This window comes from Mustela nigripes, chromosome 4 (assembly GCF_022355385.1).
Source record: "Mustela nigripes isolate SB6536 chromosome 4, MUSNIG.SB6536, whole genome shotgun sequence".
Classification (NCBI taxonomy): domain Eukaryota; kingdom Metazoa; phylum Chordata; class Mammalia; order Carnivora; family Mustelidae; genus Mustela; species Mustela nigripes.
Window position 1 is genome coordinate 178,499,297 of NC_081560.1, and position 20,448 is coordinate 178,519,744.

The following is a 20,448-nucleotide window of genomic DNA, read 5'->3' on the forward strand; positions in this document are numbered from 1 at the left end:
TCTGGCTAATCTTCTTCCTCTGGTGTTTACTAAACCTAGCATTTTGTTTTACACCAAGAGCTGGGAAAAGGCACATCAATATTGACTGGGCACTTTACTGTGCAACTTACACATATTATTCAGTCTTTATAAGTTCACACTTTCCAACACAACATTATTTTCTATTTACTAGTTACTTCTTTTCCTTAGTACCTTACATGAGCCAGCCAGTGGGTGATTCTACAAGTGGAATATTTTATAAACTCTGACATTAAGCCCATTTTATAGTAGAGCTTCACCGTTTCATCAGATTCTTAATTGCATTTTTAAAGGAAAATGTACATTCTTCTTCCACCTGACCACTCACTTCCGTGTAAGGATGAAAGGTGCTGAGAAGGGACGAGGGAGTGAGTGTGTGTGCGCGTGCACGGGGCTGAGCTCCAGGACCAGGAGACTGCGCGCACCGGCGTGCGAGGGAGCCATCCACGTCTCATCTAGTCTCTGACATCTGAGACCAATGGCATCACTGAAACAACTGCTTCGAGTTGTTATTATTATCAGAGTAGTCATTTTCTAAATAACTTTTTCCCCTCTCAAAGTTAATTTGCTTGGGGTCCCTTGCCAATGTTTCAGCAAATACCTCACAGAGCCAACAAGGCGCCTTGCAAACAGCAGTTGGACTCAGTGAGTCCTCCGGCTTCCCAGCCATTGAGACATGTCCCCAGTGCTCAGAGGCGGGGAGAAGGCCCTGGGTGCGCAGACCAGGACAGACTGCCGGTCGGGCGCAGCTGGTCCCTCACTGCACTGCCTCCCCCAGCTTCAGTTCACTCTTGGGAAAAAGCAACAGTTCTCCTTCTCCACAGAGCACTCAGGAAAATGTGTTCAACTTTACATGATTATAAATTATCTCAACTTGGTTATTGTAGAAAGAAAATCGTAAAGATTATGTCTTGGGGATGTTACTAATGTTAATTTCTTTCACAAAACCCTTTAACAACACCTAAATAGTAATGGTGTAAGATGAAAAGACCATCTATATAACCATGGTAACTTGGAAAACTTACTCATTAGACTATGTTTTCTAGACCTTAAGACACTAACATGACATCTTCTAAAGATGGGCCTAAAAAAATTAGTGACCAAACACTGATGGATTTGGCTTTTTTTTTTTTTTTTAAGATTTATTTATTTGACAGACAGAGATCATCAACAGGCAGAGAGGCAGGCAGAGAGAGAGGGAGAAGCAGGCTCCCTGCTGAGCACACAGCCCAATGCAGGGCTCGATCCCAGGACCTGGAATCATGACCTGAGCCAAAGGCAGAAGCGTTAACCCCACTGAGCCACCCAGGTACCCCTGGATTTGGCTTTATACTATAAGAACCTGACAGCTAGGGTTAGGGAGGTGGTCTCTTATCACACAAATGACATTGGGGTGTCAGAATTTCCAAGGACCGTGATAAATCTTCTCAAAGAATGAAAAAAAAAAAAAAAAGAAGAAAACATTATGTCACTTTTATAGGATTCATTCTTTCCAAAAGAATATTAAAATGTCATGTGCATTGTCCGGGAAGAAAACAGAACTCAAAAACAAGTCTCACAGTATATCCAAACCACACATTGAATGAGGTATCCACACCTTTGAGCAAAGAAAACTACAATGACCAACAAGAAAAAACAGATTCAAAAAGTAAAGGAAAATTTGTCATTGAAACCTGAAGTTAACACTGAAGAAGTACAAAAACGTAGGAAGGCAACTGGCCGTTTCCTCCTTATTGAAGAGGGGAGGGTACAGTTTTTACTTTGGTTTTCATGCTGCTGGTTTTTTTTTTTCACCCATTTTTCCCATCCCCTCACTCTCCCCTCCTCTCTGGCAATCACCAACTTGTTTTCTGTATCGATGGGTTTGTTGTTGCTTTTTATTTGTTTGGTTTAGCTTTGTTTTTTAGATTCCACAAAGAGGCAAAATCATATGGCATTTGTCTTTGTCTCACTTATTTCACTTAACCTAATACCCTGTAGGTCTACCCATGCTGTCACAAAAGGAAAGATCTCATTCTTCTTTGTGGCCGAGTAATATTCCTGTGTGTGTGTGTGCGCGCGCACAAGTGCATGTGTGCACACACACGTGCACAGCTTTTTTTTTTTTGTAAGATTTTATTTATTTGACAGAGAGAGATCACAAGTAGGCAGAGAGGCAGGCAGAGAGAGGGGGAAGCAGGCTCCCTGCTGAGCAGAGAGCCTGATGTGGGACTCGATCCCAAGACCCTGAGATCATGACCCAAGCTGAAGGCAGATGCTTAACCCACTGAGCCACCCAGGCACCCTGCAGCTTTTGTTTTTCAAATGGACAAATGGAAGTAGGAGTGTGGGAGAAACATTCCATGTTTTCCTTTCCACATCTGAGAACTGTTCATATTTTTTACAAATACTTTTTATAAAAAGGTATATACCTTTTACAAGGAATATATATCCCTTTTGTAATTAAAAATATAAAGCAAATTACTTTATTGAATTCTAGGGCTCCAGACTATAAGCTCCAAAGGGGCAGGGATCACACTTGAATTCTTCACCCTTACATTCCCACTGTCAGCACAGTGTCTGGCTTATGAAGACGTTTGCTGAACACAAGAAAAACCAAAATGTACAAGACCGGCTCTTCTCCTGTTAAACCAAGACCTCCACATTTTAGCAACAGTTTTCTGCTGAAACGCTGAGAGTCGGGGCACCGGGGTGGCTCCAATGGTTAAGCACCTCAGTCCTCATGGTTTCCACTCCGGTCACGAAGCTCACCTGTGAAGAGACTGTAGGACTTTCCTGGGCTCCTCTCTCCACTCACACGCATGCTCTCTCAAATCAGTACATAAATCTTAAAACAAAACAAAACAAAACCAAAAAAACAGCAGCAGCAGCAGCAGCTACAAGTCTATAAACCGTGCAAAGCAGAAGGCGTATGGGTTCTAGCCTAACGTTATTCTACAGAACAGCTTCTGGGGAGCCTGGCTAGCTCAGTCTATAGAACACACAGCTCTCAATCTTGGGGTTGTAGGTTCAAGCTCCAGACTAAGTGTAGAGATTACTTGAAAAAAAAAAAAATCTTAGGGGCTCAGTGGGTTAAAGCCTCTGCTTTTGGCTCAGGTCATGATCTCGGGGTCCTGGGATCGAGCCCCACATCGGGCTCTCTGCCTGGCAGGGAGCCTGCTCCCCCCGCCCATCTGCCAGCTTGTCTGCCTACTTGTGATCTCTGTCTGTCAAATAAATAAATAAAATCTTGGAAAAAAAATCTTAAAAAAACAACAACAGTTTTCATCTCACAGTTGTGCAGATAAAATCTAGATACTATAAAACCATCCAGCACGGCTGCAAACACTGAGGCTCCCCATAGGAAGAATGCAAGTGGCCACCCTGGCCTTCCCTCCTCCCGCCTCTGGCTTCTCAGCTGGTGTCAAGGTCATGGTCACTGATCACATGGCCAGTGAAGGGCAGAGTAAATCACTGTCTTCAGATTCTTGGCAGAATCCTGCTTCTTGTATCTATCTTCTCTGCTACTGTGTGGCCTTCAAGTCTTCTTCGAGTGGCTTTGTATTCTAACATCATTCCACGAACAACAGATGGAAAACTGAAAATGTCTCTCAAAGGAAGACCCTGGCATTCGGGTGGAAACAAGCCCACCTTTTCAGTTTGACCTCGGAGGCGTCTTCCCATGAGCCCCCGTCTCCCTTCCCCCGCACTGTGGCTCTCGCTGCAGCTTTCCCAAGGGGCTCTGACACGCCTCAATTTCTTTTCTTTCTTCCAAGTAATAAGAGCACAATTTTTACTCACCTTTCATTAAGCTCTCTGAATAAAATGAATGACAATATTTCAAATCACATCTTGGACTAAACCTTTCCCAGAGTTCATTGCTAGCACAGCTACACTCAGGTGCAGAAAGACTCCTGCACAAAACCGTAATCTGATTTTCAAAGGTCGTTCCCATAGCCCCACACTTCGTCTTCCTCTAGCACCTTGGATACTTCTACCTACGGATGTTTTACATTTCCATAGCTACTCTCCCTCGCAACCTGTGGTGTGCACCCAGATTCAAAATACTGAGACATGATGGAAATCTCGGGCAGACCAGTGCCCCCTTCACGAGCTGTTATAGTTCTGCCAACCGGTGCCTCACCACCTCCCTGTAAACCAGCCCCGGGCCGCGGAATATCCAGTGACAACAAGTCAACAAAGGGAAGCTGGAATATGAGAAGCTCAAAGCTTATCTCTGACAGGAGAGGAGAACCAGGACTCTGGTGAAAGCCTACAATGATGGACGCACACCACGGCAATGTTCCACAGCAAGCAGAAAGATCAGCTCATGTAATGAGATCGCTAACAGGTGAAGAAAAATACTAACACCATGATGCTGTTATTTGAGATGGTATTTGGAGATGTAACCTAGATTCCTAAGGCTGTTGAAACAGACAGAAATCCTGTACTCAGGCTGGACTTTGCATCACAAGTGGCAGGTATCCCTAAATATAATTTCTTTCCCCTTTAACAGCATTCTATAGTAGGAAATCCTTTTGCAGAGCTGTGCTACCAGATTTCAAAATCTACTTGGTCGGGCTGATAGCATCACCCATTTTACAGATGGTGAAAGTAAAGCCCCAAGGAACTAAAAGGGCTGCTCTCAGGTCATACAATGAGCGACTGACTAATATGGCCAAAATATGAACCCAGATTTCTAACACCTGTTTTAGTGAACTTGACACTATCCCATAGCTGGCCTCCCTTAATTCTAAATGTTAAGTTCTTTTTCAACTTCAAAACATATTTTGGGGCTCCTGGGTGGCTCAGTCAGTTAAGCATCTGCCTTGGGCTTAGGTCATGACCAGGGTCCTGGGATCGAGCCCTACATCGGGTTCCTTGCTCAGTGGGGAGCCTGCTTCTCCCTCTCTCTGCTGCTCTGCCTACTTGTGCTCTCTCACTCTCTCTGTCAAATAAATAAATAAAATCTTAAAAAAAAAAACTACACATTTTGACATGTCACCTGCAAAGTTCTTTAAGAAACACAAATCTAAAACTAGGTCTCTGTGGATGCTTACCTCTTGTGCAAATGATTCTGCCTTCTTTCGAAGGTCCTTCTCCAGCTCCAGGTTTACCTGCATTTCCTCATATTCTTCTACCGCCAGCATGGACACTTAGGAAGACAAGGAAGAGAAATGCATAAAGACCAGTGACCACACAGACTGTCAGGAACATGGATGAAAAGCAGTGTTGCAAAGATTCTGTGTACCGGCACACAGGCTCCTTCAGCCACTGCTGACTCAAGTATGAACAGATCAAATGTTTTTGAGAGCAGCTCGGCAATGTAAATAAAAAATCTAAAACCACTCATACCCTCTGACTTGAGAATTCTGCTTTTAGGAACATACCAGTTCGCCCAAGAGCACAAATCATGAACACATCCAGCAGCTCAGCCCCAAGAGTGCTCTTGGCGTCGCTGCTGAAACAGAGAAATGACCCAGATGGTCCCACGGCAGACCGAGGAAAGGTCAGTGAATGCACAAAGATACTCATCTTTGTTGGTAATCAGAGAAATGGAAAGGAAAAGCACAGACACCTTCTTAGACTCAGCAGAGAGGGAACTGGCAAAAATCAAGAAGTAGACTTACACCAAGTTTGGAGAGGACACAGGACGATGGGAAAAGACACATTGCCCACAGGAGTGAAAATCTACCTAAAAGTAACCTGGCATCATGTTCTGATGTTGAAGATGAACCTTGGCATTTGGCACATTATGTGAGGGCACGTGCACCAGAAGACGCATGTAAGAATTTTCATAACTGCAGGTCTTGGAATAGCAGAAAACTTGAAAAAACTCAAACAGCCACAGAAAAGACCATAAATTCTGTGATAGACAGCAAATGAAATACTATCAGCGGGGAAAGTTAACATACCAGGGCAAATAGAGACCTCGCAAACCAAAAAATGCACAGGGACATATGCAAGGTGATAGCGTGAATATAAAATTCAAAAACATGCAAAGTTAAACAACATGCCACTTAGAGATCTGTACACACCTGGTAGAGCTATAAACAAGAGCAATGATAAAAATCTACGTGAGGGGATGCAAGTGGAGATCGATATGCAGGGGCTTCTAAGGTATCAACGGGTAAAGACGTATTTCTTTTGCTGAGATTTTTTCAGCTTCCATAAATGTTATAAATACATTTAACCAATGATTTATTTATAGATATCATCTTAAGGTTGGAAGAATATACATGACGTTAATAAGTGCTTATCTTTGGACTGTAAGATTGAAATTTTTTTTTTTCCTTTTCCATTTGAATCTATGTTTTCCACTAAAAAAATGTATTACCTGAGTAAAAAGAAAAAAATATATATATACGTTATTTTTAAGCTTATTTACATGTTTAAGCATGCTTACAGAGAAATGGCCTTAGATCCACTGAGGCCCAGAGTTAGAGCTCTGAATTAAAGAATCACTGAAGGACAGGAATCTCAAAGGGAAGGTCTATCAAATAGAAGAAACATGAAATCTTTGCTACTTTTTGACATTCTGGGGCCTGTTTTGTTAAATAATGACATAGGCAGGACCGAGGGAGTGATGACGCCATTAGGAATTAGGCACAACACAGGGAGATCTCACACTGGTCTTTCCATCTGCCTCGACACAGGCACTTTCAATCCTGAGTTGAGTCATAGCAATAAAATCTTTAAAAAGGCGCTCTTAATGGCTGCTTTCACACAACGTTCCGCCAGGACACTTCAGCCCTAACTGACTAAGGACTGGTTTGCTGTGTAATGACATAGAATTTCCAACTCTGTACTCTGTAAATCTCCTGCCTTCTCGGAGGGAAGACGAACAGTCTTACTCGAGTGAAGCAAAGTAAGTGATGGTTTGTGGTGTGAATTATAGGTCCCTGAGAGCCAAATGATTTTCAAACCTATTTAAAAAAGAAATTTTCACGAAGGAAACAAAGACAACTATGACTATCTAAAGGCCCGGGGCAACGTAACTGACGCTCTTTTCTAGTCCAGAACACCATAACCAAAACTGAGTTTTCACATGCCCTGGCCCTTCTGACTTGGCTTCTGCAAGAAACTATTTATTTCTTTTGCATTTATTTATACCATCTCTCTCTCTCTTCCTACGGAAAGGGCTCTCCGAAGGCAAGATCCATGTGATCGACCTTTGTAGAACCAACCCTCTGTGTCTAGCACAGTACATCAAAACCATTTCTATCTTCCGGAATGTGGGAGGAGCTGAGAAATGTCAGAATCACCGCATCTCCCACACTGAATTACAAGGTCCTTTGTTTATTCAAAAATCTCAATTCATTCCCCAAAGGTAGAGAACTACCACCAATGACAACAGGGAAATTTCAAAGGTTTCCTGCACTCAGGCATCACTCCCTTGTCCTGAACCAGAGGATGCAAAAACACAGTCCCCGTGGGATTTGATGCTGGGTTTCACAACAAGGACTCCGTTTTCTCTAGAGGTAGCCTTTGGAGAAATCTCCTCACCACGGGACCATGCCTGCTTCTCCTGATCAAGAGGATCATTTTAATATGATTCATATGAACGGTCGTAAATCTCTCATCACTCTGGCCGCTAGACAGTTCTAAGCCAGACTTGACTGCACACAGGCAGGACTGCACGAGACCTCACGGCAAGCATGGAACCTTGTAGAGTGGTATTTAATTGTACTTTTGCTTTGCCCCACTTTGTATATTCTCGTAATTTAAAATGGTTTCATATCATGTCACATGTATCTGTGTAGATATCCTCTCTCTTGGATTAAAAATCACCTACCAAATACATAAATACTGAGGGGAATGCCAATACGGCCATGGTCCCAGGATCCATGTAGACAGAACAGTGTTTTGGTTTGAGGTGGGTCGTACGCTCCTCAAGTGAAGGGACTTTTAGAAGTCCCAAGACCCTAAGGTGGGTGATCAAATAACTGAAAAGAGAGAGACTCGTGGCTAGAAACCAGGAAAACCAAGACAGGATATTTTTGCTCCAAGACTCTTCAGGCACAGGTACAAAACAACACAAAATGTATGCAAACCAAATAAATTACACAGGTATCTGTAAAAAAAGACTGGAAACACTTACCTCTATTGCATTTTTCTAAGACTCTTCTCTGTTCAAGAACTTCTGAGTTTAAAGCATCTTTTTCTTGTTTAACTTTATTTACCTAAAAATGTGAAATTGTGAGGGAAGAAAAGACCCGACATTGTAAAATATGACATAAGGTGATGTGTGACACCCAGACTGCTGTTCAACATTCAACATGAAGTTACAATTTCAGGCAGTAATGGCTTTATCGTGTTGGGCTTTTAGTAAAGTTGTTCTTAAGGCCTCGGGGGTAGCTGTTTAAGCTGGGATATCCTTTGGTAGAGAACTTTCTTACAAATTCCAAATGGCACTGGTCCCTACCCATGTAAATGATTGATATTTTTAATGCAAAAATCCAAGTAGAAAGCACCCAGAAAGTAGACAAATCATGTAGTCAGAGATCCAATACTCAACTTCGATATTCACTTCAAATTCTGATGACATTTAACTTAAGGAAAACAATGCATGAATTTTTAAAATAAAAAACTTTTATGACTTCTGGCTTAAATAAAACACACATAAAAATCTTCCCAAAAGACTTACATTTCTGAGTTAATTTTGACATCAATGGGAAGAGACTATGAAGGGACCATTTTAAAAAAAGAATGTGAAGTTAGGTGTATCAAAGTGGGCAAGTCTCAAATGCACTACATTGAATTTTATAAAGCAGGTACAGGAGTGCCTGGCTGGCTCAGTCAGTGAAGCATCTGACTCCTGATCTCAGGATTGTGAGTTTAACCCCCACACTGGGCACAGAGCCTACTTAAAATACAAATTAAAAAAATAAAAAGCAGGTACATTTACATTATTTAGAAACACTCAAAATCCTATGTATTGTAGCAAAATAAATAAATAAATACACACACACACACACACACACACACACACACGCACGCACGCACGCACTGGAATGATAAAAGCCAAATTCAGAATAATGGCTGTGTAGGGGAACAGGGCATGGAGTGAGGGGAATACAGTCAGGGAGAGAGACACTGGGGTTATCAAGACTACGTATTAAACTAGGTAGTAGACATATGGGTGTTCCTTATTTTGTTTTTTATACTCTTCACATGTCTGAAATAGTCGTAATAAAAGGAACTTCTGAAAGGATTTCCAATAATACCTCTAAATGGGAGGGGGACAGGATCATCAGTAAATCATCATAATTGAGGAAGAGAGTGCATCAAAACATGTCTGTCTCTCTCCTGTGGTTTCAGACAAGAAAGAAACTAAGATAATGGTCCTGGAAAAGGACTCTGAATCCATCGGCACACCAGAGAGCCTGTGAACTGGATGCTTTTAGCGTAAGCTCCGTTTTTGGTTTTGGTCTGAATTAGTAGCCGGTGTACTCTCCCCAGGAACGCCACTTCCAAAACAGCATCATCCTTCCCATGCCTCAGCATGTTCCGTAACGCTAAGTAAATGCGAGGCTGACGTTGGTGGACACCACCTCCCAACCTTTCTCGCATCCTGGCCCTTAGGAAAACTGTGAGATACGTATGCAAACTGAGGTAGCTGGGTAAGGTTGCCTACTGAAGGGATCGAAGCCTCAAGGCCTCAGCATTACCCATAAGCCACCTGAGGGATGGGTCTAGAAGCTTGGGCTGTAGAATCTGGGAACCACGGACACCAGTTAAATCATGACTGCAAAGGCAGTTCTCTGAAGCACCATGCACAGAAAGGCAATTATGTGCTCTTGTTCTTAAAGACCATTCAAAAGGAAAAATAAAAAGATTTTTGAAGCACCCACTTTGAACCCATTCTGACATCTATGCTTATGCTGCTGGTACCCAAGAAGACAGCCCTTCCCAACTGAGCCAAACCATCTGATGGCGAAGCCAAATACTTCTTCCCCAGCAGTAATAAAGCAGATGACTTAAATTGCAGAGAGCGTTCTTACAAATCTGCCTCCCATAGTGAAATACGGGGACAACCGCAATACTTCATTGATATTTCGCTGATTTACTGAGCTGGGTAGTGAGTATACGAATGTTCACGATCTTATTTTCTACACCTTTCCATATATTTGAAACGGAGGGGAGAAGAGAAGGTCAGAACTGGTACATGGTTCTCGTGCCTGAAATCAACTTCCAACAGCAAGTTTTTAACTTAGCCAAACACCCTAAAAACACCAAAAGTCTTGCTTTTCAGGCCCAAGATACATACTTCTTCAATTACTTCTGCAAGTTTGCTCTTGAGATTTTCCAATTCAATTGCTAGTATCTTCTTCTCTTCCTGAACAGATACAATTTGATCTCGAAGTTCTGCATTTTTAAAGAAAAAAACAAGGGGAGGAAAACAATATAAGCAAACTTACTTTTTTAATTTTTAATTTAAATTCAATTAGCGAACTTAGAGTACAACATTAGTTTCGGGTGTAGTAACTTCTAAATTTATCTTAAAAGACATTAATCTTGTCAAAAGAACTGAAAATGCCAGTCCATATGTAGCTTACAATCAAGGTTACTTAACAAATAGAATGCAAATAAAGCAGAGAATGGTGGAAATCTCACTTCTTTGCCCCTGTATGCAGCCACAGTTATTAATCATTTTATACCACGCAATCTCACTGTGTTATTAAATGTACCAGTTCATGTTTTCTTTGCATGCTATCAGCCCACATTTTAGGAAACTATCTGGCATTTTAGAAGTAAATGTTTTAAGATTTCAGCAAAACAAATTAAGGCATATTACTAATTTCCTTTTTATTTTAAAATGGCCATGGGCTCTTGTCACAATAAAATATAACAAACAATGGGGCAGTTGATAATTTGCAGATTTTGATTTGCAGAAAAAAATCCTGACCTGCTGCCAATTTATAGCCCTCAAACGTTATTTGAATGGACTCAAAATATAACCTATTTGCAAAAGGGTTAATTCTAGTAATTTTCTCTCCAGAGTTGTTGGTGCTTTGTTTCTTAATTTATTTCCTAGTTCTTCTTATTGGAATTTAATGAAAACTGTATTACCAAAATGAAACTATTAGCAACCATGAAATGCAAAAGCTTCTGGTAGTAGACGAAAGTTACTCCCACCACTCAACAGTAAAAAAGTACACAAGAGGGGCGACCAGGTGGCTCAGTTTGGTGGAGCGCCCGACTCTTGACTTCGGCCTGAGATCAGCTCGTGATGTCAGGGTCCTGGGATCCCACCAAGTCAGGATCCCACCAAGTCAGGCTCTGCATTCAGCTGGGAGTCTGCTTGAGGATTCTCTCTCTCCCTCTCCCTCTGCCTCTCCTTTCTCTCTCTCTCTCAAATAAATCTTTTTAAAAAAAAAAAAAAAATATATATATATATATATACACACAAATACACATATTAGCACAGAGTCAGTCCTTAAATGGATATCCAAGGCCTCCAGGTTTGCTACTCAGGTTTTAATTGCTTTTAATTAAAAACCTTCTCTGGAGTTATTTATAAATTGAATCAAGATTTTACAGGAGGCCAGCCTGGAAGAGTTCTCAGATCTTATTTCGAAACCTCTTTCTCCACTGGCTGGGTCATGCTGAAGGAGGAACGAGAGACTATACTGTCTCAGACCTAAGAGGAGAGACGAATCATGAACAGAAGAAAATCCTGTAAACTACTCCCTCCCCACCCACACAAATATTAGTTTGTCTTCGGTCCGGGGCGGACAGTCAGGTAACAAGGGCTGTCTGTATCCTCCTTCCCCCCCCTTCCAACTGCAGTTTTATCCAACCCAACATGCTAGCAAGTATTGCTTTTCGCATGCGCCTGATGCTAAAATACCCGAAAAGTCACTGAGCCCCGGACTGCTCTTCTCCATCTGTAACATAAACAGTGTGTACATATAATCAGATGTATATACAATCAAGAATAAAATTAAAGTGTATTTAATAGAGGTTCCATGTGATATTCTACGTGCCGCTGACTGCCACAGTGAGTGGTCTAACCGTGTCTAAGTTGAACACTGCAGATTGCTTACAGCTCAGTGCCTCAATCAGATGAGAAGTCCTTTGAGGGCAGAGACTTAAGCCATCTGGGGAGGAATCCTCCCGAAAGATTCCAAAAAAGAACCAGACAAATGGGAGGCATGGGCTACATATATTTTTATCCATTCTTTCACTTAACAAAATTATCTCAATGTGTAGTCCATATTTTTAAGAATTTTTACAAGCTGGCTGTTTCCATCAAGACAACACTTTCAAAAGTGTGTAATCGCAAATGAGAAAGTGACTCACAATGCACCAACATCACATCGTATCATGATTCTCAACCAGGCTGCTCTCTGGGACATTTAAATCTGAAACTTTTTGAAGCAGGACCCAAGTTCTAAGGTTCTCAGGTGATTCCAATGGGCACCCAGTGCTAAGAAACATTATCCAAAATGTGCCCAGTGCAAGCATCCCACCTTTGATCTGCTTCTGACACTGTACAGAGACACAGGTCTCCGCGGTGCCTTCTGGGTCTGTGCTGACATCTTCGTCATCAATGTTGATCTCCTCGGTGATTACATCTGGTCCTAGCTTGGCCATGTACAACATGCTGATTCTTTTCAATGTTTTATTTTCTTTATTTAGCTAAGGCAAAATATAAAAACAGTCATTTTAACAGCAGTCAAATGAATGTCTTGCATTTTTAAACAATAGACAGATTGAGTGTATTTCTGTCTTACATATTCATCAACACCCACAGCATGAACTAACAATTAGAAGATTCATGAAGTAAGGTTTTATTTATACTTTTTAGTATTAAACTAACTAAAGTTAAGACCTGACACCTGGATTACAGCCAGCAGCATGGGGAAATGCTAGTTCTAACTGATGACATAAGAATTATTAAGACAAGATACCAGTATAGATTTATATACTTAGATTTACTCAAATTTCAACTTATTCCATCCTTAATAGTCCTAATTAAGGCACTTCATTTCAAGAAAATGTTTTCTTTGCTGTTGTGCCCACCCTTCAAATGTTTGTTAGCCCAGCCCTCCCTCTTCTCTGAACACCTGCTACTCCTCTTCATTGTTCCACAGCATTCCTTTGGGAACAACTGTGTTCCCCCAGAGAACACCCCATCCCTTTGGCTGAAGCTAATCAGTCCGGGGATCAGGCACATGCGCCTAAGCGTGGTCAGGCAAATCCCTCCTCTAGAAATTTGGAGGCTAGAACAGAGATGAGTTTCCGTCCATGTGTCCAGATATACAGACGCTGTAGGCAAACATGATTCACTACTGAACTGAGAAACAGAGGAAGGGAGTCCACAGCAAAGCCCCAAACGGAGCTGGTGTGTAGAGACACACAGAGAAAAATAATGGAGATGGGTTTCCCACAGGACTCTCTCTGGTCTATTCTCAAAATGCTCCTAGCTCATGGATGCCATTGGATTCCCCAATATCCCTCACTAACAAATTCCTACTTTTTTTTCTTTTGACAGTGGAAGAAAGTACAAGGTATGTTTCTGTTCTCTCTATAAAAAGAGTTATAGTTCACAGCAAAGAGAAGAAATCTTAATTAATTAATGTATTTGTTATTCCCTTTGCAGAAATGAATTGTTCTTTAGTTTCAGTCGCTCAACTACCATCGTCTTCTTCGGTTCCCTTGTTTATGTGCGTACCGGTTTTAGTGCGAAGCACAAAGACTCAACGTGGTCCAAAGCCCATAGAAGGAAAGCATGGTTTCCTTATGTTTTCTCTTCTGAAGACTAAAAAATAAAAGGTCTCCTATGAACACATGCACATATAGAAATGCAACCTCTCTTCTTTCACTCAGGGCTAATGGCGATCAAGACAAGTTCTGAATTAAATAACTGACACTGGAAATAAATAGAAACAGAAACCCAACTCATTGGAAAGCTAATAACTACCTTCTCTACTACAGCTTTACATCAGAGTAAGTCATGCTGGTACTGGCCCAGCTTTGGTCCTTCATTTGTGATCATAATCAAGGCCCTTTAGGGCTTCCCTCAGGAAAAAGTCCAGACCATTTCAAACAGGGAGATCTGATTCTCACCCCAAGAACACTGAATCTAACTATATCCCAAGTAGCCTGATGCGGGCCCAAGAGGTTTCCCAGCCCTCTGAACCCTTCCAAAGCTTCCCCCTGGGAAGCCTCCTGAGCTCTACTCAGGGAATCTCACACAGCCCCTTTCTTCCCTGTGCCCAGCCCACAGCTCCAGCTTCTAGCTCCCGACAGTCCATTAGAGGATCAGGGATAAGACAGGAGCCCATGATCTCTAAGCCTCTCTCCCCTAGGATAAAACATTCTCGTAAAGCCTGCTGTGGGTTCCTGGTACCACAGGTGCTACAGCGGGCACGAGCGGCTCAAGGATCCTGCCTGATACTCAGATGGTGCCATCTTCTCCGAATGGTGGGAAAAAAAATCAAAATTGAAGGAAAAAGTGAAAACAGTCAAGCCTTCATTTGTAATTCTGTCCCCTAGTAATACTTAAACTAATGGTTTGCAGCACGCCACATTAGAACCTCCAGAGAGCTTTTACACAATCCCAGAGCACAGGCTCTCTCACAGACCCAACTCTCTGGCGGTGGAACCCCGCAGAGCACCCTCTCAGGGCCCCAGGTGATTCTGTTGCGCATCACTACAAAGAATCTTTGACACAGAGAAAGGAAACACTTCTGTATCTGTTTCTATAAAACCAGAGGCAAGAATCCTGCTCTATAATCCAATGTCTCTGCTCCTAGAATAACTTCACCTTTCACAGCAGTGGTCTCCTCCTCCACGAACTAAGGGTAAAAATAGCCTCTGCCCCATAACGTGCGCACTGAGTGAGACATTACACAGGAAGCGCTTCACACAGTGACGGACATGCAGGAAAAAGCCAGTGTTTGCTCCTGATAGGAACAAAAGGTGTTTGGGGTGTGTGTCTGATTTTTCTTTGGGAATACTTTATCAGCTAGTTTTTTTCAACCAACATAGACATCTGTGCAATTTTCTCTTCTTCCAGGATCCTCATGAAAGCACAAAAACACAAATTTTTGTTATCTGGTGTTTAAGAGGCTCAGTCCTGGGCCACTGTCACAATAATACTTAATAACTTGTTCATTAATTGTTCTACCCTCAAGAGTTTAATGCCTCTTTCTATCAAGCCAGGAATCAGAATCTGCCAGCACTATGTGGCTATAATACAACTACTCTCTTCAACAAAGTTACTAACTCAAGAAAAAAGCCACACACCGGGCACCTGGCTGGCTCATTTGGTAGAGCATGTGACTCTTGATCTCAGGGTCATGAGTTTAAGCCCCATGATGGGTGTGGAGACTACTCTTTTAAAAAAATAAAAATAAAAATAAAAAATAAAAGCCATAAGCAAATTTCTCTGTAACATCATTCTCACATTCTGAAGGAAGAAACACAAGATTTATGTACATAAAGATCTCATGACCATACTAACTGGATATTTTTGAAAACTCTGAATTCACAAATTTTGGCAAAGCAATTTCACTGAGGTTATTATTCATCAAGTTATATATTAACAGCATACTGTCTTTTGGAATGATTCTAAGTCACAAAGCAAAAATAAATCTTTTATAAACCTATAGTAGCAGAATCTTCTACTATGTTCAAATTTAAATAGTTTTTATATTGGGTGCAGCTTAATGAATATTTAAAGATACAAAGTAAGCAAGTTAAGCAGATTTGGACCATATGGTTTAAATAATTGGTCTACATTTATTGGTTTAACCTACACATTTTACCGAAGCATCCACCCTTGCTTTTAAGAAAATTATGCAAATTGCATCTTAAGAACATCCCATTTGTCATTAATTTGAGAGCCAAGATTTAGAAAAATAAGAAGAAATTTACAGAAACTTTGTTGCTTTAAAAATGGAGTCTACTTTCAAAAATGACAATTGGGATACCTAAATCAGGATGTGCTACTTTTTTTTTTTTTAAAAAGATTTTATTTCACAGAGAGAGATCAAGAGTAGGCAGAGAAGCAGGCAGAGAGAGAGAGGGAAGCAGGCTCCCTGCTGAGCAGAGATTCCAATGCGGGGCTTGATCCCAGGACCCTGAGATCATGACCTGAGCCGAAGGCAGAGGCTTTAACCCACTGAGCCACCCAGGGTGCCCCAGGATGTGCTACTTATTGATCATTCATATAATGAAGCTTCCAGACTTTGCATTCAAAGCTGTAGTATCTTCCAGATCCAATGAACATCTATAGGCTTTCTGACCTATTTTTATTCCAAGTCCCACAAGGCAACATTGTAGCCTCAGAAAGAAACCGTATGGCCACTTTGAAAGACTTCATGAAGAGGACAAAACCTGTAAGTGAAGGATCCTCTTGTCAAGACTAAATTATAAAACTGACCTTTGAGATTAGTAATACAGTGGTTCATAAACAGGGACGGACGAAGACAACAGTCCCCTGGCAGCTTTCTCAGCACACACCTGGCCTGGGGCACATTCCCAGCATCAGTGGGTCTAGGATATTCTTAAGAAATCAATGCTGGTCCACCCTGACACTTGGGACAAGGCAACTGTAGAACCCCAGAGAGGTTCATTCTCTTGCTCAAAGTCACCTGTTAAAAAAGGGGGGGAGGGCTCAAATCATTTTTTTTAAAAGGGTTTACACAGACCTGTGAGTAGAGTGCATCATGAAAAAAGGGAAGTCTGTCCCTTTCTCCCTGCCGTCCTAACTCTAGTCCATCCTGTCATTTGAGAGGAGACACAGCAGTCCAGAGACCAGAACTAGTAACTTGCCCAAAGTCACATATGCCCAAAATGACATCACTGGGAATAAAACTCCCAAATTGTTGCTTTCCATTAATTCTGCCAGTCCTGCGAGGTAGTCTGTGTTCTCATTTTGCAATGTATTACTGGCAACAGGGATACTTATGGATAGCAAGAGAAAATCCAAGGACTATCTTTAGCTACTGCGAGGTTCAGAGCAGTTAGTATGCTCCCAAGACATTTTTTTTTCTATCTGTTCCCAAAGAAGGAATAAAGGATATGAAAAAGAGGATTCGCCTCTGCCTTTGGCTCGGGTCATGATCCCAGGGTCCTGGGATAGGGCCCCGCATCCGGCTCTCTGCTCGGCGGGGAGCCTGTTTCCCCCTCTCTCTGTCTCTGCCTGCCTCTCTGCCTACTTGTGACCTCTGTCTGTCAAATAAATAAATAAATCTTTAAAAAAAAAAAAAAAGAGGATTCACCCAGTTTTGCAGACCAGTGAACACTTAATGAAGGGTAGCGCAGAAGAAATGATAGGAAAGCACCCATGCGATCACTGTTTTTAAAGCAATGGCCCATAGTGCTGTGTATTCTTCAAAGGAATAACAGAAGAGAAGTTGCATGTACATGTTTATATTCTTGGGTTCTGACTGTATTATCTTATGAATTCTAATGTAGTGTCATTACACAAACAATTAAGCAAATACCTCCAGCAAGCACACTGCTAATGCACACAAATTAAACAGAGAGATACATAGACAGACTGGCTGATTGATTTGAAGACTTTCAGTGACATCCAAAGACATACTTTGGAGGGAGGTGATGGGGAAGAGAGAAAGGCATACAACCGGCATTACTAATGATTTTGGTTAAAAATTGCTGTAATCCATTTTCTGATGAAGTGGTTCAGATGCATTTTACCCGACCCAAAATACGTAAGACAGAGATAAAAAAAACATTCTTTAATAATAATGTACTTCTGATGAGACAGAATATAGAAAATTACACTCTTGGTAAATTCATCAGCGAGAAGCAATCAGTGGAGCACTGGAGGTCACCTTTAGCATGCCCTCACTCTGCTTTCACAAATAATCACCTGAAATGTAAGGCTGGAGGCTGACTTTTTCATCTAAATCAAATGTGAAACACTCATTGCCCCCTTTATGCCACACCAGGCTCATTTTAAACTTGGCGAATGTTTTCACCCAATGCTCAGACATTAAGAAAGTCCAGTTGAAAGATGGACTCTGGGCCATTTTTTAGAGGCAGAAAGCACCAATGCTGAAATACACACATGTAAATGCCCCTTTTACAATGGAAAGAACCTAGGCATTAAGATATTTACATAACCCTATTCCAGGGCTTTGATAATTTACAGCACTTTACGACACTTCTCCTCATCAGAGCAGAGGCAATGGGACTAGACAAGCAAAAGCAGGTAAGAGGCCACTCACTCATCAGAAAAGAAGTTGAACTTAAAAGGCACAGGTAGAATTCCCTCATTTGAAGAGTCTCACCTTTGTCGCCAGAGCCTCAGCACTCTCTCGACAAGTCTTCTCTATTTCAAGATGGTTCTGCATAAAATTGACTTCCTCTATAACCATGTGAGAAACTAGGAATGAGGGGGAAAAAAGTCTCAGCATTCAGAGATTAGTCAGCGATTCCAGAAGCCCACACGTTGTGTCCCATGACTCAGAATACTTCACTTCTTTAGCTCGCCAGGCCTTCATCGGGTATGGAGGAGGGAAAAACAAAAAAACAAAAAACAAACAAACAAACAAAAAAACAGTCTTGAAGCTGCCGCCCTGATTAAATCTTAGCTAATATTTGGACGTGGAGGGGGAAAAAACGCAATGAAGAGCCTTCATTTCCAATGCACACATTTTTAAGAAAGCTAGTTAGGCTGCCTTTAAGTGTCTTTATTCTATGCAGCTGTACACAGAGTCTTAGACACGTCCACTAACTTAGACGAAAGAATCTCTCCTCAATGAAAAGTGGCAAACGTGGTTTCCTTTTCTTAGCGAGACAAACCCCTGGATCTAAGAAGGAAAATCAGCTAGCAAGAAATTTTTAAAATTAAATCTTAACTTGATCTCCTTCACCAGAATAACAAGGTGGCAATTGAGCTCAGGTCAGCATGCAACAGCCTTCTCTATGAGAGACAAAGTAGTTACTGTGATTTAATAAACTCCGGGGCAGAAAAGTACAGCAACCCCAGTTATGTACTCGATGACGATGAACGTGGAGCCTTCTTGCATCACAGACTGTCAGGAAGATTGGAAGAAAAATGCAATTTTACTGGACACTTTACCAATGCTTGAAAAATAGTAATTTTCAGGCTCTTTCAGTAGCTGGTTTATACAGATTGAGATTCAAAGGTACAAAGTAATTTAGAACCTGAATTATACTTCGAAGATCATCTGAGAGAAAAGTGCCAATTCCTTTCCCCAACATTTTTAGTTAAAAGAAAATGCTCAGCATCTTAAACCTCACTGTGGACGTGTATACTTATTGACATGTGTTTGGCTTAAAAAAGAAAAATGAAGTACACCCAAATGTGAAACCCAATGAAGTTAGGCAAAAAGCACTGGGGCTCACATAACACAAAGAGAGATTACTTTTGCTTCATTTAAGCTTAATTAACCTGCAATTATGATTAAACTCAGGGGAAAAAAATTTCTCTCCAAATTAAATACAAAAATGTATTACTTCCTAAGTCTGTCCAAAGTTCTTATTATGTTAATATTCAAATTCATAAAGCAGCACTAAATGGCCAGAAACATCTCTAACCTTGACATTTTTTCAGGGGTAATAATAATCTGCAGCAAATGCAGGCCAACCAAAAACCACTTAACTAATTAGTAGTTGCAGTCACCGAGAAAAACATGAATCAACACTGTTATTACAAGTGGCACATTTGAGTGGCATCTAATTATGACTTGATGAGCACGATACTTGCATTATCAACATTACTACTGCATCCCATCAGGGCCTAAAAGCTGCTGATGGCATTGACTTCGAGAAACTCCCACTCAATGGTACAGCAGCACCCAACAATCGGCTTGGCAGGGGCCCCCCTCACTAAATGACACGTTAAGCGTAATTACTGGTAGACATTGTAAATAAACAGGATTGGAAGTGAAAATTGTACCAAGTGCATAAGACACAATCTGACACATTGGAAGTGGCAGCCTTAATTGAGAGTTTCTTTGACTGCTCAAGATCATTTCAACTGCATTTCTCAGAGGACAGTGATTATAACTGTGGAGACAGACGGCATAATGGTATCAGCACTGCTGACAGAGCAGTGAATTAAATTGTATCTGCTGTTGTGTGAAAGCCTTGATGAGAGGTACAGATGCCTTAGTGGTCTTATCATTATAACACAATGGTCATGTTGTCATCAACCTTTCTGGCTCCAATTGAAAAGAAATGATTGTGTGTTGAGGCTCTGCCCCCCCTTCCACACCACCCCCCTCTCCTCTTCTATCTCTTGTTCTGAATAGAACCAATTTTCAGAGAGCTATGAAATCACGCAATAGGTCCTAAAATGCAGCTGCTTGGCATACAAACGGGTCCCCATTAAACTGGAATCACACACAATATGTGTTTATGCCAGAAGAACAAATAGAAGCTGAACACAGGCCAAGTTTATTCACACACACAAAGCCCATGTAGCTCTTCATCAATATAATT

At 41.4% G+C, this 20,448-nt stretch overlaps 1 protein-coding gene across 3 annotated transcripts in view; it reads right to left on the bottom strand.

Annotated features, from left to right (window-relative positions):
* Positions 1-20,448, bottom strand: part of SHTN1 (shootin 1) — a 103,262-nt gene that overhangs the window by 46,605 nt on the left and 36,209 nt on the right. For 2 of the 3 annotated variants that reach the window (XM_059398676.1, XM_059398679.1), the window contains exons 4-8: positions 18,270-18,364; positions 12,474-12,642; positions 10,268-10,365; positions 8,099-8,180; positions 5,058-5,152 (exon numbers count right to left, since the gene is read on the bottom strand). In XM_059398676.1, coding sequence (XP_059254659.1) covers positions 5,058-5,152; positions 8,099-8,180; positions 10,268-10,365; positions 12,474-12,642; positions 18,270-18,364 — 539 coding nt within the window. The remainder of the gene's footprint in view (positions 1-5,057; positions 5,153-8,098; positions 8,181-10,267; positions 10,366-12,473; positions 12,643-18,269; positions 18,365-20,448) is intronic. The other variant, XM_059398677.1, reaches the window with a different exon arrangement.